This window comes from Trichomycterus rosablanca, chromosome 14, assembly GCF_030014385.1.
Source record: "Trichomycterus rosablanca isolate fTriRos1 chromosome 14, fTriRos1.hap1, whole genome shotgun sequence".
In the NCBI taxonomy this organism is placed as follows: domain Eukaryota; kingdom Metazoa; phylum Chordata; class Actinopteri; order Siluriformes; family Trichomycteridae; genus Trichomycterus; species Trichomycterus rosablanca.
The window spans coordinates 27,886,542-27,900,655 of record NC_086001.1 but is presented as its reverse complement, the minus strand read 5'-3'; the positions used below and the strand labels follow the sequence as shown (position 1 = coordinate 27,900,655).

The window sequence follows — 14,114 nt, the reverse complement described above, 5'->3', positions numbered from 1 at the left end:
GAGGAATCCAGAGCACCTAAAGGAAACTCACACAGACTCAGGGAGAACACACCACATTCCAAAGTGACCTGAGGCAGGGTTTGAATCCACTCCCCCAGAACCCTAGAGCTGTGTGACAGTGACACCATTTGTAGCGCCACTGTGCCACCCCTACTTCAAATCAAAGGTTTCTAAATGACAAGACAAAAGACCGCATTGAATAAACAAACACTACATACTGGAAGGTACCGCACAAGATGGTTGGCTGCCTGGGCTGAACTGATCTTTGCTGGGGTTTTTTTGCCTCTTGAGGTTGGGGGAAGTAGATGCAAAAGCAGGAGAACTGCTGACATATCACTGTCCCATCCTAGAAAACAAACAGTGTTTAACTGACAAATGCTTTTAAAAATCTTCAGAAATATTTTGGGAATAAAAAGTTCCGCTCACCATAGATATCCTCAGGTTGAGGTTCAACTGCTGAAAGCAGTTCCTCAACATACTGATTCGGGGTGAGGGTCCTGCAGTCCCGGATGACTCTGGGCTTGAAAAATGTAGGCCACTTCGCCAGAAACCTACTGGACACCTCATCTCCAAACATCATGGAGAAGTCCTGGTATTATATTATGTCTTACCCTAAAACTTTGAAAAATGTAATTTTGACTAAAACTTAAAACTAGATAATATTAAAATCAAAATATGTTTAATGAATTGTACCTGTCTTGCTTGATCCCGATCCATAAATTCTGTCGCCCTCCTTCTCTTTGTTGATTCAAGAATGACTGTGGAGTCGGATGAACTGGATGACAGTGGGGAAAGAGGAGTGTCTGACACTACAGAAGAAGCTGATTTATGATTAACAAATCGGACTTTCAGATCTAGGAAACAAAAAAGTATTCATTAGTAAAAGTAGTAAAATTAAGTTTCCCACCTTGCACCCCGTGATTCCGGGTAGGCCCCAGACACACCACGACCCTGAACTGGATAAGCGATTACAGACAATGAATGAAGTAAAATTCTTTAAACAAAAAGCATTCTTTAGTGTGTTAATATGTTTTCTCTATTTTAAAAGCAAAATCATTCCAATGACTAAATAGTCTTACCTATAACTGGTTGTCTAAATGAGATCTTGAAGTTCAGTACACCTGACTGCACAAGCTCCTGGAAAATATCTTCATCCACTTCTGTTCCTGATTCGTCAGTTAAGATGAGCTGAACCTCTATCAGACATTCAGGTTGCAGACAAAATTTTATGGTTACTAGGACAAGAAAAATATGTTGCAATAAGCAACCTAGGCATAGAAACAGTAATATAAATTGTACTATATTCAAATCATCCACTTGTTATTGCTACAAGAAAAAAGTAATTAGCAATTTTTCTTGCAAAAATCTTTAAGGTTAACAGGGTTTTTCACAAGTATGCTGGCTATAGATTTGCTTGCCTTTGTTTATTTTCGCAAATAAAAAAATACTGTCTTGAAGAAATCTGCTGTATTCCACGCTTTCATCGGACTGTGGAACTTTGACGTATTTTTGTGTTCCTTCATACTCAACTTTAGCTAGCATATCCTACAGGGAAGAAAGTTAAGATTGTGATAATTTACCAAAGAGTAATCACGTCTTATCAGCAAAAACATTACCACACGTTGTGAGATATGGCATAAAATTGAGTTCAAAATCTCTTAGAATCGTTCACATGGACACGTAAAAATAAATTACGTGTTGTAGATGGCAAAAATGTAAGTGTATTTACATGCCAAAACATGAATACACTTACATTTTTGCAGTCTACACAAGAAATTACGTGTGTACGTGTATTATTTTTGTGTCCATGGTCATGCCAACTGTTCTAAAACGTTTTGGCCTTAATTACAGTATATGGCATATTTAATATTTTTTACCATCTTTGTGAACTATTCAAAAATGTTTCGGCCCTAAATGACATGCCATACTTAATATTTTTCCCTCCGGCGAACTATTCTAAAATGTTTCGGCCCTAATGGTAGAATATTGTGAAACCGAACCGAGAACTTCAACTCACTTATAAATGTTTGACCAAGTTTGCACCAAGTTCACCGCCTCGCCATTACCCGACTCCACCACCACACAACAATAATTCATTTAAAAAACTTGTAACTAATACATATGCAAACCAATTCTACAGAAATATAACCGAATGCAGCACTTACCGATTAGATTTGTAGCCTGAACTGGTTAATTAGATGGTTAATTAGCTGTCCAGTCGAAAAGAGCAAAATGGCGTTCTCCACTCTCACTTATCCTCTGTTGTCTAACATAACGATGTGTTGTGGGTGGGGTTCATCACTTAACACTCTGGGAGTTAATTCAAAATCCTAGAGTTTAGTAATATTTGTGTTAACACTCTCAGAGTTAATTTAAAGGAGAGCATGTTTAACACTCTATTTTGACACTGCAGTTTTTTTTACTGGGAGTGAAACCCAGAGTTAGATTAACTCGGGCAGTAGTCAGATTGACTCTCTACTCTCAAATATTTCATCAACACCATCAATTTAACTCTGCTGATTTTGCTGTGTACAGCTGAGACAAACTTGAGACCAACAGTAAAGCTCTCCATCATTTCTGTGTGGCAGGTCCTTAACTGAAGGGCTGTCAGTGTAGAATCGGGTATGTGGGTATATGCCCTGCTCTTAGACATAGGCCGGTTAGCTCAGTTGTTTAGAGCGTGGTGCTAATAACGCCAAGGTCGCGGGTTCGATCCCCGTACTGGCCACTGTCTCTTTTGGACTTAAACTAACAAACAAGTGATCCTTCTCTAACTAGCAGGTACTATTGACCTGGGCTTCAGACGTGTGTACCGTCCAATGAAACATCTGAGCTTGTGTCTCTGTGGCGCAATCGGTTAGTGCATTCAGCTGTTAACCTAAAGGTTGGTGGTTCGATCCCACCCAGGAATAAATGTCTTTTATTGCACAACCTGCCTGTTGATCAAACGGATATGAGACACAACAACAATGTGTAGTCCCACAGAATAGTGGAAATAAGTAACTGAAAACATCCAGTAAACAACAGTCCTACAAGCACAAATATCCACCAGAGACCGACTGTACAAAGTGGAAGAACGTCCTTTTGGTTTCAGTAGATGTTAAATGAAGACACTCGCCCAACGTGGGGCTCAAACCCACAACCCTGAGAGTAAGAGTCTCATGCTCTACTGACTGAGCTAGCCGGGTTTAAGCAGCATGTCAGAACAGACAGCTCATCGATCAGACCATCAGAGAGATGTAGGTTTAATTCACTAACATCATGACCAGATTAAGAACTAATGGTTAAACTGCACAACCCAACAAGTTAAAATAACCCATCATGTGTTCTGTCCAATATTTACACAGTGCTGGTTGCCAAATAACACATTTTTACCTGCATTCGGTCTTTTCTTTTCTGTATACCAAAAACAGTCGCCATAGCAGGTCTATAACACGTTACAAAAACACTTGGGACACTTTATTTTTGCTTTCTTTATCTTGCCAGTGTCACATTGTATTGAAACTAAAATAAATAAATAAAAACTTAAAATTTAAAAGCAAGTGTTTAGGTTCATTCATCATCTTAACACATATTACAAACTAATCAAGCTCGTCACATTTCAGACATTGTTCACATAAACAAAAATCTCAAGTTGAAGCACAAGATTCATTTATTTATAGACGGTGCTGTTTATGGTTTTACACTTAAAAATATGAACAGTTAAAAAATAACAACAAACACAACATCAACAATTTAATAATAATGTCACAAATCTGTACCCAAGCAACAAGCTGTAATTTATCTAGCACCACTAGATGGGAACGATCTCTGTACAACATTTTGAACTTCACTTTAAAAGTCAGTTCAGTGTGTTTTACTGTAGTAAGAATAGCTCCACATGTTTTGTACGTAGTGTTTATGGTATTTAAGCTGGATGGATAGATGGAAGTTAACATGTAATCTAAGGTGACTCTTAAGTTTATTCACTGCTGTTGGCTTATGAAGTTTAACTGAACAAACTGGCTCGTATTTTGGCACTGAAGTACCTTCCTGAATGGTGATCTGCTTGGTTGACACAACTAGCACAAGTAATCGTGGTCTACACCCCACAAGCGCTCTGTTGTACTTGCACATGCGCTGAACGCTACCATCCTGAAACTGCTAAAGTTTCTAAACCTCGGAACTCACGCCGGCTCCCAAATGATACTTGAGTAAATAAAGCCAAAAATAAAAAAATACACACACACACAACTTCAGACTTCAACATCTCAGATTTTTTAAACTGACGGGATTTATATAATTCTGAAATAATGTAGAAGATTTGGGTAGTACATTTTAACTAGTCTTTTGCTAAACATTGCCACCCAGGTATCAAAATCATAATAACACACCCCACTGTTAATAATTACGTTGAGTTAAGTTTAGGACCAGTTGGCCGGTAGATTGCGCTGTAAACAATGATTTGCCTTTTGGTGTTACAATTTGGCATAGAGCAGTCACATGTTGATAACAGTGTTTTTACCTAAATAAAACCAATTTCCACCGGAATTTGAACTCAGATCACTGGATTCAAAGTCCAGAGTGCTAACCATTACACCATGGAACCACACTGTGAGGTCTTACTTAAGCCCAAAAGTTAATAATTAGTCATTTAAGAGCAAGTTGGCTGTTAGATGGCGCTGTAAACAATGATTAGCGATTATATTTTGGGATGGAGCAGTCACATGTGGAACACTATAACACTACTAGTGGTATAATGATATTCAAGCTGGATGAATGGATGGAAATTAACATGTCATTTAAGGTGACTCTAAACTAGCACAAGCAATTGTGAAGCTCTGTTGTACTGCACATGTGCTGAATGCTACCATCCTGAAACTGCTAACAACTTCAGACTTTACTTTTACATCTCAAGTTACGATACCAGATCGATACCAAATTTTGCAGTATCGCACACCACTAATACAGATGTGCTAATGGAGATGTTTTACTGCTAATCTGCTGTTCAACTCCAGTCCAGTTGGTGGCGCTGGTGCGTCTTAAGTTGTTCTGCCAACCGCCATTAAACATCATAAGAAGAACAAGAAGCTGCTGTGTTTGTACTGTAGAGCCTCATCTGTAAGTAAAATATCTATTTAATTATAACCCTTATATTTAATTATAACCACATTCTAATTAATAATAAAACTAGAGTTCATAATAAAACATCACTGTGAGGAATTGAGGAGCTTTAACTCCAGTTTTATTTAAACAAACAAACTATTAGCTGCTCCGCTAACTGTTAGCATCACACATGATTCAGTACTGATGAACCGATTCATTGAACCGATGAATCAGTGGATTGTAACGGATTCAGAGTTTATTCATTATTAAATCTAACATTTTGATATAAACGCGTCACATTTTCAGCTTTGTTTACAGTTTGTAATGTTTGATAGAAACAGCGAGTTCTTGTAGCTTTGTTTACAGGTTGTTTTACAGGTTTATAGTAAAAGTTAAAAGTATTAGTACAGCACTGTTATTGGGAGTGGATGAGAAACTAGATGTAAAGAACATCAGACTTCATCATTTCACTTTGGGCCACAAAACCACTTCCACCAAACTCAAAGGGTTGTTTCCCAGACAGGGATTAAGGCTTATAGTCCAGAACTACATGTTGCTTTAAATAGAGAATCTCCATTCAAAATGCTGTGTAGTCTAGGACTAGGCTTAATCCCTGTCTGTGAAACCAACCCAAAAAGTTCTATTAGAAGTCTTTTCTGTCTGATGCTGCTCAGTCCCACGATAGTTTCAACATTTTCACTCTGTTTACAGCCTCACAGCATTAAAAATAAACAGTTAAAGAGTCTGAAAGAGTTTCCCTGGATTTCTCTTTAATAGGTAATAAAGTACATTTGTCTATCTGTCTGTCTGCCTGTCAGATCTTTTAATAATGCAGTCAGCAGAAGAAGGACACGTCACCCCCATAGATCTACAAAATGAAGGATTCCAAGAGAAACTAATAAAAAAGGAGGAGGAAGAAGATGGAAGTTACTTCTGTAAGTAAATGTGGAGCAATTTGCCATGTTAGTACAGTACAGTGTGGTTAGTATAGTAGAAATAATAAGAGAATGTGGATAGTGGGATTAGAACCTGTACTGTACCGTACTGTCCTGTGTAGAAGTGCTGATACTTCCAGTCTGGATTAAATCTAAGTAGTATTTATTTGTGGTAACTACACCCACAACCTTCAGTTTCCTCCAGTTGTTGAGTTTCTTCTTCACATATTGATGAATTTCAGGTGAAGTCACTTTAATCCCTGTGGAACACGTCACCTCTGAGGAACACCTCACCCCAGAGGACCAACAGTGTGGAGGTTTCCAGATGAAGCCTGTGAAGAAGGAAGAACCTGAAGATAAAGATGAACTCAGTAAGATATTTTTTATCTTGAGTAAAATAAGATTTGGATTGAATAGAATCAGAGGAACCTGGGATGAAGCATCATACAGTGAAAGCTTGTATTGTGCTCATGCAGATCAGTGTGAGCAGGAAATGATGAATGCAGGATGAATCACGTTACAGGACTTTAGCATCAGATCTCAGTTTAACAATTACTAACAGTATTTATTATTTATAATGTTATAAATGTATTTGATTATTTATAATGTTATAAATGTATTTGATTATTTTCTGCTTCAGAACTGAACAAGGATTTCTGCTGCTCCTCGTGTCCACGTTCCTCTACAACCCAAAATCAGCTCCACAATCACATCAAGAGCTGCAACCATGATAAATATGAGACTCTGGTGAAGATTAAGACTGAACATGAGGATCTGACGCCCACCAGAAGCTCCAGTAATCAGCAAACATCCTCTGGTACTGTCAGCATTAACACCTCTCTCGGTCCCACACAGGAAGAAGGAAACGTCTGCTTACAGTGTGGGAAGAGCTTCAAGTTCCAGAGTGTGCTCAAAAGACACCAGCGCATTCACACAGTAGAGAAACCGTATCAGTGCGCACAGTGTGGGAAGAGTTTTAATACACAGAGTAATCTTGAAGTACACCAGCACATTCACACTGGAGAGAAACCGTATCAGTGCTCACAGTGTGGAAAGCATTTTAATAGACAGAGTCATCTCAAAATACACCAGCGCATTCACACTGGAGAGAAACCGTATCAGTGCTCACAGTGTGGAAAGAGTTTTAATAGACAGTGTCATCTCAAAACACACCAGCACATTCACACTGGAGAGAAACCGTATCAGTGCTCACAGTGTGGAAAGCATTTTAATAGACAGAGTCATCTCAAAAGACACCAGCGCATTCACACTGAAGAGAAACCGTATCAGTGCTCACAGTGTGGAAAGAGTTTTAATGGACAGAGTTGTCTCAAAAGACACCAGCGCATTCACACTGGAGAGAAACCGTATCAGTGCTCACAGTGTGGAAAGAGTTTTAATGGACGGAGTCATCTCAAAAGACACCAGCGCATTCACACTGGAGAAAAACTGTATCAGTGCTCACAGTGTGGAAAGAGTTTTAATGGACAGAGTGCTCTGAAGAGACACCAGCACATTCACACTGGAGAGAATCCATATCAGTGCTCACAGTGTGGAAAGAGTTTTAATAGACAGACTAATCTCAAAATACACCAGCGCATTCACACTGGAGTAAAACCATATCAGTGCTCACAGTGTGGAAAGAGTTTTAATCGAAAGAGTGCTCTCAATACACACAAGCGCATTCACACTGGAGAGAAACCGTATCAGTGCTCACAGTGTGGAAAGAGTTTTAATGGACAGAGTGATCTGAAAAGACACCAGCACATTCACACTGGAGAGAAACCATATCAGTGCTCACAGTGTGGAAAGAGTTTTAATCAACAGAGTGCTCTCAAAACACACAAGCGCATTCACACTGGAGAGAAACCGTATCAGTGCTCACAGTGTGGAAAGAGTTTTAATGGACAGAGTGATCTGAAAAGACACCAGAACATTCACACGGGAGAGAAACCGTATCAGTGCTCACAGTGTGGAAAGAGTTTTAATATACCGAGTCATCTCAAAATACATCAGCGCATTCACACTGGAGAGAAACCGTGTCAGTGCTTACAGTGTGGAAAGAGTTTTATTACACAGAGTAATCTCAAAAAACACCAGCGCATTCACACGGGACAGAAACCGTATCAGTGCTCACAGTGTGGAAAGAGTTTTAATGGACAGAGTGATCTGAAAATACACCAGCGCATTCACACTGGAGAGAAACCATATCAGTGCTCACAGTGTGGAAAGAGTTTTAATATACAGAGTATTCTCAAAAAACACCAGCGCATTCACATTTTACAGAAATGATGCTTACAGTGTTGGGGAGAAATGTTTAGCAATGAATGAATTATACTGTGTAATTAATAGGTCATTAATTACACAGTAAGCATTAATAAGTAAATAGTAATAATAAAAGTATAAATCTTTAGGTTAAACTCTTACTGGGTAATAATGTGATTATCTATAGTGGAGTGAATGGTGGGTAGAACCAGGAGGTTTAGAGCCTGATGTAAGTGAATGCTATCAGTTAATAGTGAAAGTGAATTTAAAATAAAAGGTATTGGATCGGCTAGCATATATTGGTCTTAGTGATACTGTGCTTGATTGGTTTTCTTCATACATTTCTAGACGTGTACAGTAGACGTATTCACAGTAACTCTTGTTATTAGTGGTGTCCCTCAGGGCTCTGTCTTGAGGCCTATACTATTTATAATTTACCTGCTTCCCATTGGATGTATCTTTAGGAAATACAACATTCAATTTTGTTGTTATGCAGACGACACCGAGCTATACCTGTCCACTGTGCTCACGGCTACTCTTCCTCCTCCACCTCTCTCTGATTGTCTAATAGAATTAAGAACATGGTTCTCTTACAATTTTCTCACATTAAATGCTGATAAAACTGAAAAAAAAAAGTAGAAAATCTCCTCTCTCTAAATGTAACACATTCTCAGTGATGATGAAGAACTCAGTCGTCTCTCCTTCCACTCACAATCTTTCATTTCATGCACATATTAACAATATCACACGACACGCTTATTTCCATTTACGTAACATAAATCGTGTACGTCCATTCCTTTCTCCTAGAAGTGCTGATGTTCTTGTTCATGCCCTGGTCACATCTCGAATTGATTATTGTATCTCTCTCCTTTTTGGTCTACCTCATATGGGAGCTAGAGCTTTTAGCTACTCTGCCCCACATCTCTGGAACTCTCTCCCTCCTGACATTTGCACCATTGATTCATTCCCTAGTTTCAAAACATGCCTTAAAACGTATTTCTTTAAACTCAACTACCCTTAATCTGTGTAATTAATTATGTACTGATATTTTGTATTGTAAGGTGTCCTTGAGTGTTTTGAAAGGTGCCCATAAATAAAATGTATTATTACTTTTATATGTTGGCACAGATGTTACTTATACTTGTTTTTTAAACATTTTCATAGTTTGGCTTATACAGAGGTGGAAAGTAACGAATTACAGTGTATCACAAAAGTGAGTACACCCCTCACATTTCTGCAGATATTTAAGTATATCTTTTCATGGGACAACACTGACAAAATGACACTTTGACACAATGAAAAGTAGTCTGTGTGCAGCTTATATAACAGTGTAAATTTATTCTTCCCTCAAAATAACTCAATATACAGCCATTAATGTCTAAACCACCGGCAACAAAAGTGAGTACACCCCTAAGAAACTACACCCCTAAATGTCCAAATTGAGCACTGCTTGTCATTTTCCCTCCAAAATGTCATGTGATTTGTTAGTGTTACTAGGTCTCAGGTGTGCATAGGGAGCAGGTGTGTTCAATTTAGTAGTACAGCTCTCACACTCTCTCATACTGGTCACTGAAAGTTCCAACATGGCACCTCATGGCAAAGAACTCTCTGAGGATCTTAAAAGACGAATTGTTGCGCTACATGAAGATGGCCAAGGCTACAAGAAGATTGCCAACACCCTGAAACTGAGCTGCAGCACAGTGGTCAAGATCATCCAGCATTTTAAAAGAGCAGGGTCCACTCAGAACAGACCTCGCGTTGGTCGTCCAAAGAAGCTGAGTGCACATGCTCAGCGTCACATCCAACTGCTGTCTTTGAAAGATAGGCGCAGGAGTGCTGTCAGCATTGCTGCAGAGATTGAAACGGTGGGGGGTCAGCCTGTCAGTGCTCAGACCATACGCCGCACACTACATCAAATTGGTCTGCATGGCTGTCACCCCAGAAGGAAGCCTCTTCTGAAGTCTCTACACAAGAAAGCCCGCAAACAGTTTGCTGAAGACATGTCAACAAAGGACATGGATTACTGGAACCATGTCCTATAGTCTGATGAGACCAAGATTAATTTGTTTGGTTCAGATGGTCTCAAGCATGTGTGGTGGCAATCAGGTGAGGAGTACAAAGATAAGTGTGTCATGCCTACAGTCAAACATGGTGGTGGGAATGCCATGGTCTGAAACTGCATGAGTGCAGCAGGTGTTGGGGAGTTACATTTCATTGAGGGACACATGAACTCCAATATGTACTGTGAAATACTGAAGCAGAGCATGATCCCCTCCCTCCGGAAACTGGGTCGCAGGGCAGTGTTCCAGCATGATAATGACCCCAAACACACCTCTAAGACGACCACTGCTTTATTGAAGAGGCTGAGGGTAAAGGTGATGGACTGGCCAACCATGTCTCCAGACCTAAACCCAATAGAACATCTTTGGGGCATCCTCAAGTGGAAGGTGGAGGAGCGCAAAGTCTCGAATATCCGCCAGCTCCGTGATGTCGTCATGGAGGAGTGGAAAAGCATTCCAGTGGCAACCTGTGAAGCTCTGGTAAACTCCATGCCCAGGAAAGTTAAGGCAGTTCTGGGAAATAATGGTGGCCACACAAAATATTGACACTTCAGGAACTTTCACTAAGGGGTGTACTCACTTTTGTTGCCGGTGGTTTAGACATTAATGGCTGTATATTGAGTTATTTTGAGGGAAGAATAAATTTACACTGTTATATAAGCTGCACACAGACTACTTTTCATTGTGTCAAAGTGTCATTTTGTCAGTGTTGTCCCATGAAAAGATATACTTAAATATCTGCAGAAATGTGAGGGGTGTACTCACTTTTGTGATACACTGTACATTTAGTCATGTTACTGTAATTGAGTAGTTTTTTTGTGTACTTGTACTTTTTAAAGTAGATTTTACAACCTGTAATTGTACTTTTACTTAAGTATGTTTTGTATTAAGATTTGTAATTCGCTACATTTTAAATAACTTTCGTTACTAAAAAAAAAAAAAAAAAAAAAAAAGTCAACATCAAACCTACTTGTACCGTTGCAGTCGTAGTCGCAATTTAACTGTTACGGGACGTGCTTTGTTCCATATTTTTATCAGTGGGAGAGAAATGCTGCAGATTAGACTGAGACAGGGTGATGTGTATGAAACAGAAGGAAACTGCTGCTACCGTGGGAATTAGAAAGTGTTTAGTTATTATTTTAAGTAGTGTTCACTTTTAATGTTGGTGACGCCATGTGTGTGCAGGTTTATCAGCATAACAACCTGTTATTACTCCGCTGTTTGAGTAGCGCAGTGGGCAGAGCGCGTATTTTTCTGCCCTAGATTCGAGTCCAGCTTAGGGCGAAACTAAAGCAACTGGGGTGGGCATTGCTCCCCTGGATTTTCTTACTGCCCGCCTAAGCAACACAGCCAGAACCGGGGCTGCATATCAGTGTGTCAGTGTCACTGGATCATTCTATCACTATTAAGATTCTGGAGTGTATATGTGGGAATTTGTGCACATCCAGATGTGACAAAGATGCCCAGGTTTTATCCCAAGTTAAGTTGAGGTCAGGGCTCTGTGACACTGGAGTTAATTTCAATCAACTTTTCTTCATGAAAAACAGGAAAGGACCTTCCCTAAACTGTTGCGCTTTGTTTAAATTGTTGATTTACTACACCTGGGGGCGTCCTGACTCTTACAGTACAGGTATGTTCGTGTGGTGTATTTTAGAAAGTGGTGCAACAGCGACATCTAGAGTTTACATGCGGTACCGCTCAGAAATATAAAGAACCATAACTCTGTTAATAACAGTGCTGCCGGGTCCTAGTGCCCTATAGTTCACCTTAAAATAAATGCTAATCACAACCACCAATTAAATAAAAACTAGGGATGCATCAATACCATTTTTTCCCAACCGAGTATGAGTACAAGTACATGTACTTGCCGATACCGATAACTATTTAGAATACCGTTTTTTTTTTAAACAAAAACACAAATGAGAAGTGACGAGAAGTTTATTGGTACCACGTCCAAAAATGCACGTCAACAAGTAGCGAGTGATCAAAGTGTTTGTGCGCTGTGATGAAATCAAGGAGGAAAAATAAATGAATTTGAGTGGATTTGGCAACACAAACAGCATGCCGGCTAGCACAATCACCTGGCCCAGTTCCCACTTTTCTATTGGCACAGTCGGCCGAGTGTCAGAATCGGCCAGAATCAATGTAGCCAGATCCGGCCCAGTTGTTACCACAGCTGGGTTTGGCTGGTGCTCGTAGAAACGCGTGCGCGCTGACGCTGGTTGTCCGGCTGTGGCCCAGCGTCCAGTCTCTGAACGAGAGTCACCATAGCAACAGTGCGACGCGAGCCATTGAAAAAGAGGAATCGTTTGTTCGTGTGAGGTAAATAAACGTTTAATCTTAACATAAACGTTTAATCTTAACAACTTTTTACTAAGCAAAATGTAAGCAGAAAGTTTATTAATGTTTTGGATTAAGATAGAGAGCAATTTGGAAATGGAAACTGTTAGGTAATGTTTCAGGTTAACTGGTATTCTGAACTGAAACACTTCAAATAACGTTAGCTAAAAGGCTAACAGTTTCTAGCATTAGACAACAGCTGCTAAATAATTGAAGCTCATTGAATACTGTGGATAACGTAAAAGCTACAATAAGCAACAATAATAATAATAACAACAACAACAACAACAACAATAATAATAACAATAATAATCAAAACAACAACAACAATAATAATAATAATAGTAATACAATATTAAGCAACAGACGAACTACCATCTCTGACTCCTCTCTCTGTCTTTATTGCACTTGCATACCTGCATAAAACACACATACAATCCTTTAATTCAGACTGTATTCTGCAACTGCACAAGCGCTCCAGCCATGTACAAAGCGCCACTCGAAAGACTAGTTCACATGAACAATCTTTTCGGTAGTTATATTGTTTCTTTCAAGGAAAATAATAATAATAATAAAAATGTACAACAATACATTGACAATTGTTTGTGATCGTATAGTGGGATAAATGACTTTTGACTAGTATAGAGAGAGTTGTTTTTTCTTTTTTTCTCTTTTCGAAGCTTCACTGAACAGATTTACATTTTATAAAATTTTTAGGACAAATGACAACATACCTGCGTAAAACACACATACAATCCTTTAATTCAGAATCGGAGTGAGCAGAAGTAGCTACTGCTGCTTGGTCGACTGAATTGCAAGTGCTTCCAGCTTGTACCACACTTTGAGAAGAATAAGTTTCTAGCCTAACAACTGGTGTTTCGACATTTGTTTCTGTCATTATGTCATCATCAGCAGAATCACTAAGAGGATCAGTGGATGCAAAGGATGCTGACCCAGATGCTACATGTACACAGTTCACCAAGATAAGAAGATTTCGATGGACTACTCTCTCAAACCCAGTGAGAGTGTTGCGTATTTTATACGTGTGTGTCCCTGCATTTTTATCAATGACAGTGTAGACTGTTGTTTCCCATCGGTCAGCCACTTTTCTTTTTCCTCTTTCTTTTTTGTTGGCAACGAGCACACAATCACCAATTTCAATCGTGGCACCCTTTACTCCTCTGTTATACAGTCTAGCCTGTCTGTTTTGTTCCTTGTTTGCATGTTTTTGTGCTACCAAAATTGCTCCCTTCAATTCCTTAGACAGTCCTGCCACATATTTGTCATAGCTGGTTATGTCAGGATCATTCAGAATGTTCCTAAACACGAAGTCAACTGGAAGACGGGGAATTCGGCCAAACATAAGATAAAATGGAGCGTAGCCTGTTAATTCATGAATTGTACAATTGTACATAAATGTGAGTGTTTG

General features: G+C 39.3%; 1 protein-coding gene and 1 non-coding gene across 2 annotated transcripts in view; both read left to right on the top strand.

The window, feature by feature from the left end:
- LOC134326271 (zinc finger protein 585A-like) overlaps positions 1-14,114 on the top strand; it is a 338,798-nt gene that overhangs the window by 145,682 nt on the left and 179,002 nt on the right. The window contains exon 5 of the mRNA XM_063008438.1: positions 6,938-8,031. Within this exon, the coding sequence (XP_062864508.1) occupies positions 6,938-8,031 (1,094 nt within the window). The remainder of the gene's footprint in view (positions 1-6,937; positions 8,032-14,114) is intronic.
- Positions 2,655-2,728, top strand: trnai-aau (transfer RNA isoleucine (anticodon AAU)). The gene has a single exon. It is a non-coding gene; the product is annotated as a tRNA-Ile (tRNA).